The sequence below is a fragment of the Nicotiana sylvestris genome, chromosome 7 (assembly GCF_000393655.2).
Source record: "Nicotiana sylvestris chromosome 7, ASM39365v2, whole genome shotgun sequence".
Lineage (NCBI taxonomy): Eukaryota > Viridiplantae > Streptophyta > Magnoliopsida > Solanales > Solanaceae > Nicotiana > Nicotiana sylvestris.
The window spans coordinates 169,927,330-169,948,773 of record NC_091063.1 but is presented as its reverse complement, the minus strand read 5'-3'; the positions used below and the strand labels follow the sequence as shown (position 1 = coordinate 169,948,773).

Sequence of the window (21,444 nt, the reverse complement as noted above, 5' to 3'; positions counted from 1 at the left end):
TTGCATGTACGCTAACTCAAAAATAAGTAAATCAAAGTGTGCTTTCCTATAATACAAATTCCCGTTATAATTCTTATACATAAAAAATCATTTCTGGACAGAAAATTAAAGAACTGTTATTGCTGGCTTTAACAAAATCACATGGCTAAACAAATATTCCAGGAGGAAGTGTACAAGCCAATTGCAAATGGTATTCTCAGAGAAATGGCTGCTTGAATTTGTGAAAAAATTACGGGCTCTACAAAGACATTCTGAACGAATATGTACAGAACAGACGCCTGCAAACAGCACATTGATATCAAACTTCAGCACTCTATACAGCAGAAAGTTGTTAATGTACACTTCATCCCTACCAATGGTTACAAATGCATATAGTCATGTACGATCAAAAGAAACAGCAAAGAAAGATGAGAGGTGAACCCCTCACATCTCCCAAGAAACCTCATTGCAAGAAGGTTACATTCAAACGAAATATTCTAGTGCTATTGTGGAAACTAATGGCAGATTTGCACCGACTTAAAATTGGAGTAACACACCAAGGGAAATGCAAAATTTAGCAGAATGAAGAGAGATTTCGTGGGGGAAAAAAAGAAGAGAGATTTTCGGATTATCGAACCTGAAGTAACTGAAGCATTGTTCCTCCCAGAAAGGTGATTAACAAAGAATGTCAAATATGTGCAGAATTCATACATTTAATACACGCATTCACGTAAGCAACTGCATGTCTGTACGACCTGGTTGAGGAGGTGTTACAGGAGGTTTAATTAGTGGTCTCAGCATATCCATGATTACAGAAAAGGAGGGACGTTTCCATGGTTCTCTGCAATATTATCAGAAGTAACATCAAGAGCACATCAAAGCAAACGAAAAGTCAATGTGATTGAACTATGGAAGAATATAAGCAACATACTTGGCCCAGCAAGCCTCAATAATGCTTGCCACTTGAGGATTCAAGTCACGCGGAATTTCGAGTCTTTTCCCCTTAAAGCCGACAGCTGCTACAACCTACAGGTTCAGATGCATTACATCAATACAGCAATCACAAGAATGGATAGGCACTGCATCTTGCCCGATTTCTTAAAGATGAACATACCAATTAAAACAGCAATGCATATGTTCCACATTAAAATATAACTAAGATGCAGTACAAGTGCCAAGTAATGTTGTAAATAATCAGCAGATCCAAGTTCTCTTTCTAACATAAAATCAATGCTTACAAACAAAGTTACCAGAAAGTTGTTGCCACCTAGCTATCGAGACAAAAAATCAAGCACTCTACCTGATTTTTAGTACAAGTGAAATATAAGAAATCAAAAGAGAGCACTTATAGAATTATCTTCCTTGCAATGGATACTGTTTTATCCACATCTTTTTGTCTCAACTTTTTTCGTACTTGACTGTAACTTTGGCAGAGAGAGGTCCTTGACAACATGTAGCTATCAAGAAACAAAAATACAGAACACAAATCAAACCCAAAGCGAAACAGAAAGAGCATCCCTATAACATCTCCACTCACAACCCAATGAATGACCAACTCTCTACAGAAACCACATGGAGATAAAAGGCCACTCACAACTGCTGAAGCAAATTGGATTACTCTCTATCACCTGGTATGAGTCATACCAGGGATAAAAGGAACAAAAATGACTTGAGCAAACTCTTACAAGAAATTGAGTGGCCTCTACACCTAAATGAAGTATTGCAAAACAAGGTCCCGCTTTTCCAGGAAATACACTGTTCTATATCCCGTGAATGAGCCATTTGACATAAGAGGAATAAAATGACTCTCTGTGCAACTGATGCCAAATTGGAATGTTTCTATCACCCGTAAGCGACTTCAACAATTCATTTTCACATCCCAATAGATAGCTTTAGGTTCTTTCACCTATACACAGCTATTCCTCTGGATTGCATTTACTAACATCAGGTTTTCTACCTTAAATACCCATGTGGACAAAAGGACTTAAAGATAGAAATGCAAACCTGTGCTGGGTTCAAATTACTCCAGGGTTGTTGTAACGTTGCGAGCTCCCACAAAATGACACCAAAGCTATATACATCAGATTTCTCATTTGATGGTTCATCACGAAGAACTTCAGGTGCCATCCATTCCGGCTATCACAAGAAGAACCAGACAAAATTTACTCCTTTTTCTCATTGGTGAAACAAAGTGCCAAAGATGAACAAAAGACAATCAAATCATATGTTGAATGAAGAACTTACAGTCCCAGCAGCCGACTTTGATGAGAGAAATGTGTTCGCTTTTAAACGAGAAAGACCAAAATCACAGACCTGGCGAAAACATAAAACAGGTGAGGGACGTGCAGCATCTTTGCTAGTAATAAAAGGTAGCTTCAATAAATAGAAGATTTACAGAATATGCAAAAAATAAACACCATAACAAAACACAATTATTTATCTTAAACAACATTTTTTTTTTGGATTGGTAACTATTGTATATATTAAAAACATCAGTACATAGGTTGCACTGAAAACCAAATTTACATGAAGAGGATTAGTAGATGTTCTAATTCGAGACAATCACAGGTTGTCATCATATAGCATTATAGACACAACTAAGAGACAATCACACTACACTATGCATGCTGCTAAGCTATGAAAAACAAATGCTTCTAACAGATCACTGACATTAAGCAATGAGATGTATTAAAAATGCATCTCCTTTCTATTTTGTTGCTTGACATCAGAATAACACTATATCAATCAGATCTCAGTACGTTTTCCTGTGTGCATGCTGTAAAGAAATAAGATAATCAAGATCGTAGATTTTGTTCATGATGGGTTCAACTTGTCACAAAGAACAGCCCAAATACATGCTCCTAACCTAAGAGGAAAGACATCTAATACAAATCATTAGTGAACTAAAGAAACTGGTTGAATAAGAGATTCTGGAGAAGAGGAGCAAATGATTAGACATGTGGCAAGCAAATGTAATGCACAAATATGAGACGTAATGAATAATAAACCAAAATACAATAGAACAACAACTAGTACTATTATCCCCAATCCCACACTAGTGGGGATCAGCAGTAAGAATCCTCTGCATTCATTCTGTTCCATTTTGACATGTCTCATTCCACTATGCAATAATTGGTTCGTCGACACACATATGGGTTCTCTAAGACTAGAAATTCCTTATATTCTCACACTTATCTCCATAGTAAACTAAAATACACTAAAATGCCTCCCTCCTCATAGTCTCTTAATGTCTTGAAACATGCTCATCCAGCACATTACCATTGTGCCAGATGATCAAATACCAGCATCCTAGCTACATGGCCATTGAACAGCCACAGTTCAAGATGGACAATGTCCATTTAGATTACAGAGAAACTTCTGGACCTAAACATGCCTACAAAACCAAAAGTGTAATGTACAATCTTCAATATATATATATATATATAATTTTTTTATGGAATTTAATCCTCTCCGCAGCATCAGTACATTGTTAATTCTCCATTATCTGAGAAGTCTGACATAAGCTTTACCCCTTCACAACACTTGCTTCTTATTCTTTTTATTGATAAGGTAAATTGTATTAATCAAAAGAGAGAACTCCCGTATACAGGAAGTATACCAAAAAGTAGAGAATTTACATCAGAACATGATTCTCTACAAAAGACGCCCAATCTTCTATACAAGTAGGGGCTATATGAATGCACCAAAAAACGATCAAAGATAAAAGACTATTCTTAAGATGTGAAAAAGGAGACTCAATCCCCTCAAAAGCTCTCCTATTTCTCTCCCCCAAACTATCCACATGAGAGCTAACGGGCGAACTTCCACGCCTTTTGCTTTCTTCTTCTACGGAAACCGGCCCAGCTATATAACATCTCCTTTACAGTGCTTGGCATCACCCATTCAACACCAAAACGATTCAGGATTGCCCTCCACAAAGCCGAGGACACAGGACAATGCAACAAAAGATGATCAACTTCTTCCCCTGAGCTTTTACGCATGTAGCACCAACTAACAAGTGTGATTCCTCTCTTTCGAAGATTTTCAGCAGTCACGACTCAAGATCGCTCCCCTCGCCGCTAGCCATGCAAAAAAGCACACCTTCGTGAGCACCTTAGGAATCCAGATCGAGTAGTATGGAAAAGCGGCCTCCTCTCTCACCAACATACTCTGATAAAAGGACTTTACGGTGAACAAACCATCACCACGCAAACCCTATCTCCAAGAGTGGTTGGGGCCTGTCTTGCCCATATAGCAGTGTCAACAAATCTTGGAGCTCCGCAGTCTCCCAATCTTGCATGTTCCTTCTAAATGAGAGGTCCCATACTAAACCCCCTCCATGCTCCTTACAAATCTGTTGGACCATCAATTCCTTCTGATTTGAAACTCTGAAGACGTGAGTGAAGGAGACCCTCAGAGTATCCTCTCCACACCACCTATGATTCCAAAAGCTGATTTTCCTCCCATCTCCTACCCTGTAAGTGATGTTACCACTGAATGCTTCCCAATTCTTCGTGATGCTCCTCCACATGCCACACCCGAAAGGTGTTATGATTGCCTTGGTCCTCCAATCCCCTCCCATGGAATCGTACTTTTCTACTATGACCTCCCTCCATAGGGCATGCTCTTCTACCCGGAATCTCCACCGCCATTTCCCCTATAAAACTCTGTTGAATACCCTAAGATCTTTTACTCCAAGTCCACCCCACTTCTTTGGGGAAGTGACTGTCTGCCAATTCACTAGATGAAACTTTCTAGTTCCATCCACCGCATCCCAAAGAAAATTCCTTTGAAGTCGCTCCAATTTTTCTGTGATGCTTACCGGAGCTTGCAACATGGACAAGCAATAGGTGGACATACTCGATAAAGTGCTTTTAATAAGCACTTCCTTACCGCCTTTTGACAAATACCGTTTCTGCCAGCCTGCTAATCTTTTTTCAACCCTTTCGATCACTGAATTCCAAACCGTAGTATCCTTATGCGACGCGCCCAATGGGAGACACAGGTAAGTAGTGGGGAGGAAGCCCACCTTACATCTGAGAACATAAGACAAAGCATCAATATTAGCAACCTCACCCACCGGGAAAATCTCACACTTGTCGGGGTTGATTTAGAGTCCTGATACTATCTGAAACCACTGCAGGACCTGCTTCAGGTAGGTCAACTGATCCATATTGGCATCACAGAAAACCAGGGTGTCATCCGCAAAGAGCAAATGAGATACTCTTCGGGCACTGAGCACCCCGATCGGAGTTGAGAATCCTCTCAAGAAGCCTCCGCACGCCGCATGATCCATCATTTTACTCAAAGCATCCATCACTAGAATGAGTAGCATGGGGGATAGGACGTCACCTTGCCTGAGACCCGTGGAGCTACCAAAGAAACCACACAGGCTGCCATTAACCAAGACAAAGAATCTGACTAAGGAAATGCAGAACTTGATCCATCCTCTCCATCTTGCCCCAAACTCCATCCGCATCATAATGAAATCCAGGAACTCCCAATTGACATGGTCGAAAGCCTTCTCAAGGTTCAACTTGCATAGCAAGCCGGGTTCTCTATTTTTGAGTCTACAAGTTCATTTACCACCAAAGCAGCATCCAGGATCTGTCTACCTTCCACAAACGCATTCTGGGAGGACGAAACAGTCCCGTCAAGAACTTCTTTAGTCTGTTGGAAAGCACTTTGGAAATAATCTTGTAGATGCTCCCCACGAGACTAATAGGCCTGTAGTCTCTGATACAAAATGCACTTTATTTCTTAGGCACAATAGTAATAAAAGAAACATTGATACTTCTCTCGGAAACACCATTCACATGGAAGTATTCAATGGCTTCCATCAACTCCCCCTTGATGGTGTCCCAACAGAGCTGGAAGAAGGCCAAGGAGAAACCATCAGGCCCGAGGGCCTTATCACCAGCACAACTCGACACAGCCTCGTACACCTCCTTCTCCTCGAAAGCCCTTTCTAGCCACTCACTGTCTCCCTCCTCTATGTGGTTGAACTCTATTCCCCCCAAAGTCGGCCTCTAACTAACTTCCTCTTTGTATAAGTTCTCATAAAACCCCACTATCGCCCCTTTTACCTCCTCCTCTCCCTCAATCCTCACCCCATCCACAACGAAGGACTCTATGAAGTTTCTCCTTCGGTTTGTAACCACCACCCTGTGGAAAAACTTGGTATTCGAATCCCCTCCTTTAACCAGAGCGCCCTCGATTTTTGCCGCCAGCTATTGCTTCTTATTCTTCAATAGCTTATGCTTATAAAAGTTTCTGAAACTAGACATCCTCTCTTTTTGTGTCTCTCTCTCTCTCCATCCCCATACCTCCCCCCCCCCCCAAACAAAAGAGCACTACTCTGATAGCACAAGTCTAGAATTGTATCAATAGAAAAAGATAAATCTTTTTTTTTGAGAAGATAAATTGCATTTTTCACCTTCACTGTATATTTCTTGTCCACTAAAAGATTTGGAGATTTTAAATCTCTATGAACAATGGGAGGATTGCGCTTATGTAGATAATTCATCCCCTTTGCCTGCACAAGATGATATTATGAAATTAGCCCCTGATCATAAATAAAATGTGGCAGAGTAGGGAAGCATTCATACCACATCGTAAGCCATAGACAACCGACGCCTTTCATCCAAAACCTCCCTCGCACCAGGTTTATGAAGAAGTCTGTATAAGCTCCCTCTGTAATATAATTGCGGCATTGGCACTGTCAGCTAAACCGAAAAATAAGAAGTCTGATTATTCGGAGGAGTTACCAGGATAAACCTTGATAAATATTCTGTAACTATGGACAAGTTTGGTCGCTGAGTGACAGCACCCATAAAAAGCACAATATTTGGATGTCGCAATCGCTTCATAATTGCAACCTAAAAAAAATGAAAGGTAAGCCAAATTAGTGGAGTTGGTCTAGAGGAAACACATGATAAAACTGACATCCACTCATTCTCGTCTTCATACACCCTTTTTTTCTCTTTCATCCAGTTTTCTTGTCATTTGTTGAGGAGATTGGGAGATCCCTAGATTACCTCCCGCAAAAATTCCTTGAATCGCTCCGCATGAAAATCTTGTTCCATGAGAATCTTCACAGCAACATCCTAATAAGTGTAAGCTTCCATCAGCATGCAATTATGAAGGAATAAAAGCAAAGCAAACAGAGTAATTCAGAAAGGTATATCTCAAATTTGACATGGCAATTACTACCCAAAAAGAAGAAGCAAGAGAGAGAGAGAGAGAGAGAGAGAGATAAAACAACAACATTTATTCAAGAGGCGGATCAGGCCAAAAGCAACAACAACAACAACAACCCAGTGTAATCCCACAAGTGGGGTCTGGGGAGGGTAATATGTATGCAGACCTTACCTCTACCCCGAGGGGCAGAGAGGCTGTTTCCAGGAGACCCTCGGATCAGGCCAAAAGCAAAATAGAAATAAACAAATGCCCAAATAATTTATAAAAATTACACTGAATAAATACCTCCCCGAAGTGCTCAATAAGTTAAGAGATATAACCAAGACGAGCATCAAGAGCACAGAACTAAAAGGAAAATATCTTACAGAGCCATTCCAATCAGCACGGTGAACGGTACCAAAAGACCCTGAAATACAATAAACCGTGTTAGTTACATCAAAAGTGGCTGTTGTGATACTATAGCATCCCACTATAACTAAAATGTGATGAGACGATCATAGCACAACATTAAAAAGAAGGATAAAAAACAGCAGGCTCGAATTACCTGCCCCAATCCTCTCCTTCAGAACAAGATCTTCCCAGGGAATATCAAATTCTTCTACTTCAAGGGCAAGGTCTCTACTTTGTTTAGCAGGAACAAGTTGACTTCCTCCATCGAGAAACCTCATATCATTCCCTCTTCCTCTTGGGTCTGATAATGCCATCAGTGGTTGAGTATCTCCATGCCCAACTGGAGGGACAGGTAACCGAGAAATTTCATCATGGTTACTTGAACTAGGGACTACACTATTTCTCTCCATATTATTTCGGTCAGTTTGTCCTGAATCTCCATCAACAGCAGCTCCTGTGACAAATAATATTAATTAAAAACCTTAAAGCAGAACATGTGGGTTATAAAATTCAAGTACAAATCAAGGGAATTAGCTTGTCAAGAAAATAGTACTTCATTTGCATAGGAAACTAAAAGACTCTAGATATAGACATGCTAAAAGTGACTAAGATCAGAAAAGCTCCCATCTTCATGGCAGGGAGACTACTCACTACTGATAATCAACTTCTCTAAGCAAATTAAATCTGGTTTTGTGAAAGAAGAGAAAATACCATAACATTTTTAAAAAACGCAGAAATATTCTGTCTTCTTTTTTCGGTCAATTCTTTCCACAAACTCTGGAATTCTCTCTCAACATCTTAATTTCATCAATGTGAGTCGAGCCTTTTGGTCACATACACTGAACCATAGAACTGGTCAACGGAAGAAATTATGAAAGCAATTAGGTGCCAAGAAGATCGTGGGTCATCAAATGTTCAGAAGTGGAAGTCTGGTCTAGTATGGAGGTCTTAGTGACCATACAAGAGGTCAGCTTGGCTTTCTAAAAGCAAAGACACTTCTCTTTTTTTCCGTTCATAAGCTTCTAAAACAACTCCGTCTATTTGAGTTCCTTCACATTGCCGGTCTCAAGCCTGATAAATGATGAGGGTTGTAGTAAGTTAGCAGCCAGTATTACACTACTCATTTTACAATGAATCCTCAAAATACAGAATACCTTGGACGTAGATTTGTTTGCCAATAAAAGATGTAGAGAATTTTTAGTGCCAGAAAACCTAAATTATTGAATATTGGGTTAAGACTTAAGACTGGTCTAAGGGACATGAACATCTAATGCTAGAAAACCATCATAAATTGTGTTAAACTGAACATCTACATCATGTCATTGCAAAGGCCAAGCTTAACATCGGGGAAACAACCAAAATAAGCATCGAAGATGTATCTGTTCATGCAAACAGGTAAGATTTGTAGGATCACCTGCTGAAGGATCCTCGAACACAAGATTAAGCGATTGACAATCTGAGAAATACTGTTTGGCAAATGACCTGAAATCAATTGTTGGTTCAACTTCTCTGAATCTCGGAAATCGCAATGGTGAAGAAATTGAGATAGAAGATGGGCCATTGAGCGAGGAATCTGGTTCACATAAACATCCAGGGTCCCCAATCAAATCAACCAGGTACTCCCTGTATGGTGAAGAGCTAGATGTCAATTAAGACTGTCTATGTCCTCCTTAACCTTACTAGCAATAGCATATATCTGGCTGTGTACAGAAAAACTAACACTTCCATATTTTGATAAAGACTACCATTTTTTCATGCTAAATCCCAAGTCAAAATAAGCACAGAAAAAATAACATCCTGCTGTTCACTACACAATACTTGCTCCTAGTTTTTTCCATTCGATTTCTCTTCTCCACATTTAAGGGTTGAGCATAAGATAGGACCTCTAATCGAATCACGAACCTAACAATCTATTATTATTATTACTACTGTAGTAAGGTAAAACAATTCCAGTCACATTAACAATGGGATCTGTTTTTTCAAATATTAAGATTCCCATCTCATCATACCAATAATCAACCACATCATTGTCACTCCAATATACTCCCTATCATCCAAAGAGACTGGTACCATTACTATGTATAGGAGTCGAACAACTTTTTGTTTGACTACTATTTATGTAATCAAATTTAAAACAATTTGGGGTCGTTTGGTAGGGTGCATAAGAATAATGCTGAATGAAGTGTATTAGTAATGCTGGTATTAGCTATGCTGACATATTTCTTATCCATTGTTTGGTTTGATGTATTAAAGCATTGCACAATTTCTAAAAGAATTGCTTGTTTACAAAAATGCCCTCAAACCAGTCCATCACTCTAACTTTTTAAAAGAGACATATTTTGAGAAATGTTTTTATATGAAAAAGTTTAAAAAAAATATTTGATTTGTCTACATATATTGTAATATAGAACTAAATATTTATTTATAAAAAAGGAATATGTTAAGTATTTATTTATTTACTAGAGCTATAATTTTATTTCTCACTACTTGGATTATTTTAAAATTGCATTTAATATAATAACTAGCATATTTTAATCAAGCATAAATTTTGGAGGATAATTTTGTCTTTAACTAAGCTAATGCATGTATTAAAACCCATTGCATTGCTAATACCATGGTTTTCTATGCATTAGTTATGCATAGGATAATACCAAATAGGATGTATAAGTAATGCTTGCATAACTAATGCATAAGTTCAAAATGTCTACCAAACATGGTATTATTAATACACAAAACTAATGCATGCATTATTTTATCTAATGCATCCTACCAAATGACCCCTTTTAGCTATATTTCATATATAGTACTCTTATGCAGTCTCAAGATGCGTATTTTTTTCCTTTAGAAAACATAAAGAAATCCATATCTGAGTTCATATCAAATGAAGTGACCCACATACTCCAAACTCTACCATTCTCTATGGTTTTGCCAAAACTAGGAGTGGCAACTATTAACAAGTCCAAGGAGAAACTTCAGTTGGTACTAACATAGACCAAGAACTAGATACAACGATTGATCTTACAGACATATATTGCAGCATGATTGTAGAAAGACCACACAAAAATATAACAAACATCATCATTGTCATTTTTCCCAATCCTAGCATTGTAAGTTTCATTTCTATACACAAACCAGCTCTACGCATTTCAAAGAAAGCAAAAACCAGAAAGGTCAAGAAATGTAGAAGTTGACCATATTACACACTGAATACGAGGTAAAAGATTTTAGCCAACACAATCAAAGTCCAAATCAATTTCACATACTATCCAGATGAATACTAGAGCAGGGAAGTAAAACTTGATTATCACAAATAAAACACATGAGGCATATGGTTTTCAAAACAAAGGAAAAGTGCAACATCAATTCTTATCTATCATTGATTTAAATTTTCAAACAAACATGGCTTTTAAAATACAGTGGATTTCTCATTCCCCTTTTCGCCAAATATGAACTAAAAATATATTCCATATAGATCATTTATAACTTGGATTTGTACCTGTCAAGTCCAAATCGAACTAGACATGAGGAAGCATCAGCTCTATTACAATATTTACATCCTTTCGCAATTCGACATGGTAAATCAATGATGTCAGCTAGCACCTGCAACGATCATGTGAAATTCATGATAAAACATCAAACTTCCACAGTTCCACCAAAACCAAAATACTCCTGATTGAATGTACATTTACTCCAAGGACACAGAAAAGGCAATAATTTGCAAAAACATGCTTTTTCTTTTCTCTTTATTTTTACTTAATTAAATGAACACCAGTAGTCAGATATTGATCCTTAAATTACTGCATAAGTAGATCTTGAAACTCTATAACAGCAAACTTAGTATCAATGTATCACATTTAGAACATACTTTAAATAGCAAAGCTCGATGCCTACAAAGGCCAATAGACAGGCTACCAATGGGAAGCACGACAGATCCTAGACAATCCTTCAGGTCATCACTGCACTCCTTCCACATAGGAACCAACTCATCTTCTCCAGCAGAAGCTGTGCCCCTTATAAAACAAATAAAACTTAATTACAAAAAGGAAAAACACGAAATGTCACTTCATCAGAGTTTCTAATAAGAAGTTTCTGGCACTCACCCCATATGATTGCAGACTACCTTAGCGAGCTGATCAACAACCTCTTTTGTTGTGATGCAACTAGGTGAGAGGTTATGGATCCGATTCTGCAGTTCCTTCAAGCTAGGATCGCTACGCCGATCAATCAAAATCACTTCAAGTGATGGTACTACAGAGGGATCAACAGCCCTCAATGATTCAATAGATGGAATGCGGGCACTTTCTTGCAGATCTGAGCAGACAATCCAGACATATGGATCCATCCCATGAATCAAGTAAAATCCATCAGGCACTCTGTCATAGTACGATAAGCATCCATTTACCTGGTACAGAACAAAGATTCATAGCAGATTGCTTTCAGCAAAAAAAAACTGGGAAGTCTGGAAAGCATGATTGTGTCAATCAGAGAAAGAGAGATCATAAGAACATAAAACAAATGACAAAAACAATAGAATCCATAAGCAGAGTAAATTCTGCTTGACTGGTGAGAATGACAAGATACAAAATCACGAATGAAGATAGTTATTAAGTCATTCCTATTGGCACAGTAACAAGAAACACATGGAGAGAAAAGGACTGGTACAGGAAGAGAGGGTTTACCAATGCTCACATCTTACATACGAGAAACCTAAAACTCTCTTCTCCGAAACAGAACTTATGAAGATAGCCTAAGCAGCTCAGCCTCAAAATTTAGTGTCTTTTCCACAAAAAACACAGTACTATATTCTGCTAAAAACTCCTATTTAGTTATCTATCTTTAATATGGCAGCATCTTCTGCTGATTCTGAAAGCATATTTCCAAGAAGGACTCATTGAAGAAAGTAATCGACTATTTTGAAATAGCAAGTATTTCTGATCCAATAACCATCACAACTACACAAATGTCACTCAACACAGCAAAAAAGAGTGGACTATTTGACAACGTCTATGAATCACAGCTCAGAAGAAGGAAAGTCTTTTTCTTTTCACCAACATACTTTGGACTCCAATGTCCTACAATTCTGAGCCTATCCTAAAATGAAAGTCTCAGTTAAAGAACTGTGCTTCTATACCCTCTTCTGTAAAAGGACTTTAAGATGTGACCAGCATATACTAAAAGCCTAATCTGTAAAATTCTAAAGACAAGTTATATCAAGAGTCTGTTAAAAGTGCCAATGCACAGATCAATTTTTGCGCTAAATGTTTCAACTTGAAAATCAAAACCAGATCACTGCAAAATGAGTACAGTGCTCCATTCAGCACTACTGCATAGCAGATTGACATTCTACTTTTATAGAGAGGCTGACCAAATATGTATTAAGGAATATTTATCAAGAAAGTAAAAATCTAAAGAGTTTTACCGAGCTTGAAATTGTACCAACGTAAAAGTCACGCAACATAATATCCATGCAGATCTTAGCCGATTCGTCAATTCTCAAGAAAAACAAAGGCGAAGGTCAGAAAAAACATACACGCCCCATTTTGAGATAGCCAACAACAACAACAACAACAACAACTAACAAAAAACAAAAAAAAAAGTATAATTCCACAAGTGGGGTCTGGGAAGGTAATGCGTACATAGAACTTACTCTTACCTTGTAGAGGTAGAGAGTTTGTTTCCGATAAACTCTCTGCTCAAGGGAAGTTTTTGAGATAAATAATCTCCCAATATCTCCACTACTCAGAAACTCAAGCAAAGATACCCTTCAACCGAATATATAGGATGTCATACACTCTACTATTTTAGTGCTTGTTTTATCAGCATGAGTTATAGAAGTATATTTATTACTTCAACAAACAGTAAAGAAGACAAATAATAAGTCACCGCTAGTTTTTCGTAGATATCATTGTGAAAACAATACATTAACACGTGTGAACAGAAAACTTTACCCCCTTCATCTTCCTAATATGCCTCATAGGAATCATATTTCTAAGAACAAGGGTACAGGAAACAAAAAAGATAAGGTAACTAATTTCACTACTGTTGGAAAAATTCCGCTATACAAGCAGTATGCTAAAAAGTAGAGAACCTTCATCAATAGGGGTACATGAAACAAGAACGCTCCTCTCCTCATCCTTTTCTTTTCCCTCATTTACATACTTCAATTCATATCTCCAGTCCAAAATACAAGAAAGATCAGACACTCCAGAGAAAACCAAATTTATATCAAAACTAAAAGATCCAAATGAGACAATCGGGTAATTTTTGACCAGTGAGAGCTCCTTTGTGAGGCTTCTGAATAAATACCCACCTCATTTCTCCCTCTTTGTTTCTCCACTTTCTCCCGTCAAAAAGTCTAGTATTGGCAAATAGATCTTTATATTAGGAATATGCACGAGAATCGGCTAATGAGAATTATTAATGAACTTAGCAAACAAGGCGTAATCAATGCATTTGCATCCATTGCTCGATGGTTTTAGATTCTAACTCAAAATGACATGTTCTTATCTAACTAAGACCTAGACGTCACTAAAGTTTTTAATATATTCCAAAATCCATTTCATCGCCCAATAACTACAACTGTCTTGGGCACTATATCCAGTATTTGAAATATAGGAAAGAAATACCATTGAGGTAATATTTCCAAGCGTTTTGGCACATTAAACCAAGGATGTCCTAAAGTTCCTCCATCGAAATGTCATACGAGATCAGGAAGGATAAAAATCATGGGAGACTAGGGTTCAAATCCTAGCGGACATAGAAATTCTCTCATCTGCCTAAGCCTTGATGGGCAAAAGTACCCAATACTTGTGTTAATTGGAGGTAACAAGTACCCGATAGAATAGTCGAAGTGCGCAAAATTGGCTTGTACGCCATTATTATAAAAAAGGCATATTTGTCTACATTTTTCTTTCGTATAACCATCTGGTATTCGAAAATCACTGACCCAACTAATCTCAATCGCCTCATATAGGGGGCACTAAAAGGGGAAGCGCCCCCTACTAGAAGTTTCTTCATTCCCAGAACTCGAAGCCGAGACCTCTGGTTAACATGTTTTCTCTACCATTACAAGCATTTCCCACGTCAGAAAATATTTGCTTTGATAAAGTAGAGAAGCTCCTCCCTACCTGTCATTTAAGATGTGAAGTCATCAGTGTCCCAGCTTCCACCTCGTTATTACATTTGTTTGCTGCAATGACACTTGTGAATATACTACCAACTATTTTTATTTATACGTTACCAACATTTTTGTCTAGATTCAGGTCAAATATTAAGCCTATAGGTTGTAGAATTTTGACATCTGTAGGATGGCAAACAACATTTGGTTTTCGCTAGTTAATGGTCCTTTCTTTCTTCAGGACTTTGTCTTGACTTCTGTTGATGTAGAGTTGAGGAAAGAGATTGCATCACGTTCCAATCTTTCTGATAGAGCCGCCAATTGAGCATTCAATTTTAGTAAAGCAATTATAGCGTCCTAAAAGTAAGTTAAACGATTTGTTAAATCGCACTTTCATCCATCTTACATTTCAAAGGGTAAAAAGGAGCTACAAACTGAACACGTAGTTACTTGATCTGTGATAATTCATATTTTTACTCTCACATCAATTTTTTGTCCAAACTAGACATTCCGCTATCCTTAAAGGTAAGTTAAACAAGTTGTTAAATTTCACTTCTTCTTCCGTTCTGATTTCCCACATTAAATGGTGGCTACTAACTCAACATGATGTCAATTGATATGTGCTAATACACAAGTTCTACTCCATGCCAAATTAAAAATAGACATTCAAATTTTAAACTAGAGTTGGGAACACAACCAATTGAAGTGGCATTGGTGTTGTTAAACCCACTAACTCCTTATTGATGTAATCATTAGGATACACGTATCATTTTGGAATGCTAAAAATCAAACACTCGATCTTCCATTCCAAATAATTAACCTCGTCTCAAGATATTCCGCAACAATTTTAATCTAAAAACAACACGACTTAATCTAAAAGATTCTTAAAAATGTTTTCTTATAAATATTGTATTATGTTAAATTTTCAAGTACCATTCTAATTTATTTATTATTTTTGAGTTTATACAATGTATGATCTATCGCAGCCTACCCCATGTTTAAGTAGGACGGTGATTCTCATTCCACTTTCATGAGTCGAAACGATCTCACATATTAGGTAAATGTTATCCAGTTTATTAATAGAAGAGAATAATTTTTTTTTCTTCCATCCAAGGGAATAGGGCTGTGCATTTGGATCGGATATCCGAAATCCGATCCGATCCACTCTATTTCGGATTTTCGGATTTTAAATTTCGGATTTTCGGATTGGATATGGATTGTGTTTTATGAAATTTCGGATTTTCGGATTGGATTCGGATTGGTATGATTTTAATCCAATCCGATCCGATATCCGAAATTATATGTACCTATATAAATACACACTAAAATTTTAGGGTTATGCTAATTCATTTTTCACACACCCCCTCACTCACTTAGATTTTTCCGCCTCTCTTGCACCTCTCTTCTCTTTAGTGAAGACTAAAAGAGTCTCAATGACTCAAACTTCCGATTTTACTTTGATTTTATGTCTCTTTCTTCCGCCTCTCTTCTCTTCTCTTCTGTCTTTTATGTCTATTTCATGTTCTATTCTTCAACTTTTGATTTTATTTTGATTTTTTTGTTTGTTTTGGTAGATGGAAGATGAGATAGAGACACCGAATGAACTTTAAATTGTTGAAAAAATTTGTGACAATCCGATCCGACAATCCGAAAAATTATCCGATCCAAAGTTTAAAATCCGATCCAATCCAATGTTAATTCGGATCGGATTAGGATTGCCCTTTTCCGAATCCGAAATCCGAATTCGAAATAGGCTAAATCCGATCCAATCTGATCCGTGCACAGCCCTACAAGGGAACAATGTTTTACTTCTAATACAAAAAATTCTACAAAAAATTCTAGGAAGAACTTTAGAAACAATGAGCGGATCTTCTGATATAGACATTCAGAACCTGGCGCACAAACAAAACAAAGAATAGAATGAAAGAACACACTTTTGAAGTGGATTTTGTGATCCGTAACATGGGTTCTGTCCCATTTCTACTATGTTCTTCCAGTTTTTTTATAATAAACAAAGTACATTGTTTTAAATTGCAACTTTCAAGATCCTTGCAAATTTATCTAGGGCACCGAGCTGCTTTCTAGTTGTATTCTTCAATACTCTTACTTTTTCTAGATTATACTTCATTTCACCCTGAATTCTCACATACATCGTTTCCAGGCCAACCTATCAATGTAAATAACATTTGAAGCATGCACTTCTAAGTTTAGGAAAAAGAAAAGTAATCAGAATGGTAGTCTTAAAAAGTGTGTCATTAAACTTAAACTAATTCACTGTACAAGATAATTCCCCAATGGGCAACCTAGGGAGTCGATGCCCGAAAAAGAAATGAATATTTATGTTAGATGCAATAACAATCACATAGCACTATAATATTCTATAAATATCTTCTACTCTTCTAATCCAGAAACAAAAGCCGTTTCTTTTTAGCTTATCCAGAACTTCATCCACTTCTCCAAAAGAGAAACTTTTATCCATGCGGTACAATTCTTCTCCACTTCTACCAACGTGTTTGTTTTAATCAGCAAGCAAAAGATTTCATTAACACATTATGAAAAACATGTTTTTTTATCAATAAACAAAAGACTCTCATTAACACCTTATGAAAAATGCGTAATGTAAAAGTCCTTTTATCTTCTTTGGTAGGTATCGGGTGATCTACTTCATACTAAATTAAAATTCAAACTCAAAAGAAATAAATTTTATTCTATTTTGGGCCTCCTTTTACTGAAACACAATTACAGCTATTGCTTTAACGCTCTTTTCAATTAGTTTTATGGAGCGGTCATAAATTATGAAGTAATTCCCATATAGCAATACTATTTTTGGAAATTACGGTGTATTGGTTGGATACACTGGATCTTAGAGTTATCTTCATCAATCATACACATACTATATGTAGAATGAGTATGAGTCTCATAATTTGTCTTGAATATTCTAGACAAGAGTTTACTAATTCTCCTCCATAATGGATTGATAAAGGGAATCTTCTCGGTAGTTTGTACCGAGGACATGGCGTGGCTTCACATTACCAAGGACATGGCCCTAGACAGGAAATTGTGGAGGTCGAGCATTAAGGTTGTAAGGCGGGAGATAGTTGTGCATATTTCTACGGCGCTCCAGAGTGAGGCTAGTATGTTAGGACTTAGTCTTAAGACTGTTAGTGGTTAATGTTGAGTTACACTACTTTTTCGTTCCTCTTAGTGCCGGGTTGTACATACTGGTTGTTGTTTTGCTATTCACCTATTTTCTAGTTCTGGTGATGCTGTTATTTGTTTCATGGTTTCTTTTTATGGTACTGATATATTGCCTCTTTTCGTCTTCTTGAGCCGAGGGTCTTTCTGAAACAGCCTCTCTATCCCCTTGGGGTAGGGTAAGGTCTGTGCACACACTACCCTCCCTAGGCCCCACTAGTGGAATTTAACTGGGTAGTTGTTGTTGTATCAAAAACAGTAAAAGGGCCTTGCCTTTTATTACCTTCTATGTGCCTATACAAGCTGATCTATGTATAAATTTAAAAGTAATAGGCATTATCGTTTCCAGTAAGGTTATGTGTCTAGGGTAAAAAATTCATGTCAGTTCAGGTAAACATATCTCCTTACAAATCATACTTAAGCTGCAGGTGCATCAAGAATGCAGAGACAACCATATAAGGGTCTAAGGGGTATACAATACCTTAAAGTGGATAGATAACAAACTTTGTTTTCCTTTTCAATCAAGAATTAGATAGCCGGTCAACCAGATTTTGAATGAAACACTTGACCCATTAACCTGTACCTATATGATGATAAAAGAATACCAGAATACACACTGCTGATTTGAACACATTGATGTTGCATTATACAATGAGAAAGGAAACTTTCATTCACAGAGAAAGAACAACTTCCAATTTTTGTGGAAAATAAAGATGGATATCCACTGTATATCTCCTCACAACACTACTGGAGTAGCTTAAGATGTTAGGCAACCTCTGAGAGACTAAAACTTAATTTCGTTCTTGAACTCCACATTACGTGACACATTAGTCTCGACATATTCTAGAGATATCAGGATGCAGTACTACTATAGAAGCTACTCATCTTTCTAGGAGTTGTAAAAGGATCCAACAATTTTGATATATGACAACTGTTTAAGTGCACCTGCATATGAAGAAACACATTCATTACGAATTTTGTGTGTTGCTATGAAGGAAATTGCTTTCCAGGAGAATATCACCTTACATCGTGAAAATGTTTTCCCAGGAAATTTTCTCTGACAACAGGAAATTGGCTTTTCCTCCTTATTTTTGGACAGAAGTCACTGCCCTCTTACTCCACAGTTAGACATTAGACATTATTGTCAACCTTTAATACTCAAAAGTATCACCTAAACACTACCATAATACCCTGTCCTCCACTTTTTACTATTAATCTACGTCACCTACATTTATACCAAACCAAACACTCCTCAGCACCAATCTATCGCCTATTTCAAAGATTTGGTATCCAAACCAATTCTTTGTTTTTTTGTGTACAATGCGAACTGTTCAACACATTCCTAAAGCATAAGACGCAGACATACAAATAAATATAGACATGGGGAAAAAAATCAACACAAAAGAATAACCCTTAACCATACCCAGAATCGGTGGGAAACGGTCTCGACTGAAGCAGCTGAAGCAGAAGCACGGGAAGCGGATTCATCAGGCACAGGATCCAAGAAATTGGGATCATCAGCACAAGTAGCTTCTGAAGAAAGCCGTAAAGCCAATGCTAACTGCAGCTGGTAACTCTCCTCGGTCTGCTGTGCCCAACTCTTAGAAGATGAGCCACACAAGTTAGCAGCATCCAAGGGCTTCATCCTCAATTCAGCACCGCCACCGCCACCGTCATTGGGATATCCAAACGATGCTTCAGCATTAGAAAGCGACGACGGCATGTAATACTCACCGGAGATCGAACTCTCACCGAAGCTACTCCCACTCGATTGCCTCTGTAAACCAATCGAAACTGGAAACGGTGCCGCCGCACCGATCCGACTTGTCGTCGGCGCTTGCATCATACGGTGATCAATCAAATCCCAATCATATCCTCTATTATCACCTACTCCTTTGCCTTTATTACTCTTCTCGCCAGAATGAGACTCGTAATACTGAGCTCCTCCGCCGCCACCTCCGTACTTCGACGGCGGAGGAAGGAAATTATCGTCGGGAACTTGACTCAACAAAGTATAATTCGATCGTCTTCCTGGCATTTCCATCTCAGAGTTCAGATTTCCTCTTTCCTCTGAATTTCTTATCAAATTCACAAAACCCTAGAAATTGCCATCACAGTGGTTTTAGCTGAAAACTGTGGGTTCAACTCTCTCTCTAAACTTTCTCTCACTAAATTCCCTTTCTTCTTCTCCTTCTTCTTCGTACTTGTCGAATGAGAAGGAAAAAACGAAGAGAGAGAAAAAAGGATGGGGGATGTTTTTTCTTTTTATTTGGGTGGGTTTAGTCGTAATATTCCTGGAATTTTCGTCTTTAAGTTACAAGTTTGAGTCAATTGTATTAACCTCCCCTTTACTCTATCATATTTCAAAGGATCCCCTCTCTAATTTTAAGAATTACGTTTTAGGACTCTTTAGTTCCCAAGTTGGCATTTCTTTCTTTTCCATCTTTGCATTTGATAATTGTGTTGCATTGTTGGTTTATTGGGTTATATGAGTTGGTTATACTTCAATTCAATACTAAATTAATATAATGTTAGTTTGTAGGGTTAATATATTTTTACCATTAAAATTTTTATTATTTGCATAAAGAAAGAGATGGAGTTGCAAAAGTAAACACATTTCTTGGAAAATATCTCAAATTGTAATATTTTTTTTATGATGTAGACCAATTAAATTTAGATTTCGGAGAAGGTGATATGTACATTAACAACACTAGTTGTTTGATCTTTTTCTATCTTTTAATTTGTTCAAACTCTAAAGTAAATATGACATCATAAATAACTATCATCGAGTTTGATAATAGAACATTAAGTTAAACATATTGAAAGATATCTCAACTTCGAATAGGTTTTTATAATGCAGACCAATTAAATTTTAGATTTCAAAAAAATTGATACATACATTAACAATGTTTGTTATTTTGATCCTTTTTCATCTTTAATTTGATTCAGACTATAAGTTAAATGTGATATCATGAATAACACTCATCGAGTTTGAGAATAAAAAGCTCTTTAGTCGCTACTTCAATATTTTATTGTCTTGCCACAAAATATACACAAATCAAATTAATGTCTTTAACTTACTTCCCGTATGGACATAGAGTTTTTTTACCTTTATTTTTAAAAAATCAAAAAAATATTATTTGTTCATGAAATTTGATCAGTTTTTTTTTTGGGGGGGGGGGGGGAATTCAAGTTCCAAAAATTAGTTTGAGCTAGTTTTTTGGTAAAATCTTTCTTTCAATTATATAACTTTAACTTCTTTTAAATAAAATGCATGTCCACTAACGAAACGTTATTATAAAAGTATCAAATTAGATGGAAGTAACGTATAATTTTAGAAACAAAATGGATGTGTTTTGCATTTATGTAAAATTAGAAGGATAATCTTTGTTGTGGGGAGCTTTAAGATTGTGTAGGTGAAGTGGTGAACGTTGGATTTTGATTTGTTGTGAAGAATTCAAAGGAATGTGTTGGAATTTTGGACAGATTTTTATTTGTTTTTTTCCATTTTTCTTATTTTGGAAAAACCGATGGCTTTTTGTGTTGAATTCAGACGAACAGTT

General features: G+C 37.1%; 1 protein-coding gene across 1 annotated transcript; it reads right to left on the bottom strand.

Moving 5' to 3' along the window:
- On the bottom strand, positions 1 to 20,153 carry LOC104217413 (serine/threonine-protein kinase CTR1). The gene is made up of 16 exons (XM_070150505.1): positions 19,305 to 20,153; positions 11,670 to 11,971; positions 11,435 to 11,579; positions 11,066 to 11,169; positions 8,984 to 9,192; positions 7,724 to 8,023; positions 7,545 to 7,585; positions 7,017 to 7,085; positions 6,757 to 6,857; positions 6,588 to 6,672; positions 6,416 to 6,514; positions 2,224 to 2,292; positions 1,984 to 2,115; positions 911 to 1,005; positions 617 to 820; positions 1 to 278 (listed from the first exon to the last, which is right to left on the bottom strand). Exons 1-15 carry the CDS (start codon positions 19,923 to 19,925, stop codon positions 706 to 708), a joined length of 2,487 nt encoding a protein of 828 aa, XP_070006606.1. The 5' UTR covers positions 19,926 to 20,153; the 3' UTR covers positions 1 to 278; positions 617 to 705.
- Positions 20,154 to 21,444: the final 1,291 nt, after the last annotated feature.

Coding starts and splice junctions, on each gene's coding strand:
- LOC104217413 (XM_070150505.1), bottom strand. CDS start 19,925: ATGGAAATGCCAGGAAGACGATCGAATTATACTTTGTTGAGTCAAGTT. Junction 9,193..11,065: donor GTTCGATTTGGACTTGACAG/GTACAAATCCAA, acceptor TTCACCATACAG/GGAGTACCTGGTTGATTTGA. Junction 6,673..6,756: donor GTTACAGAATATTTATCAAG/GTTTATCCTGGT, acceptor ATTATATTACAG/AGGGAGCTTATACAGACTTC.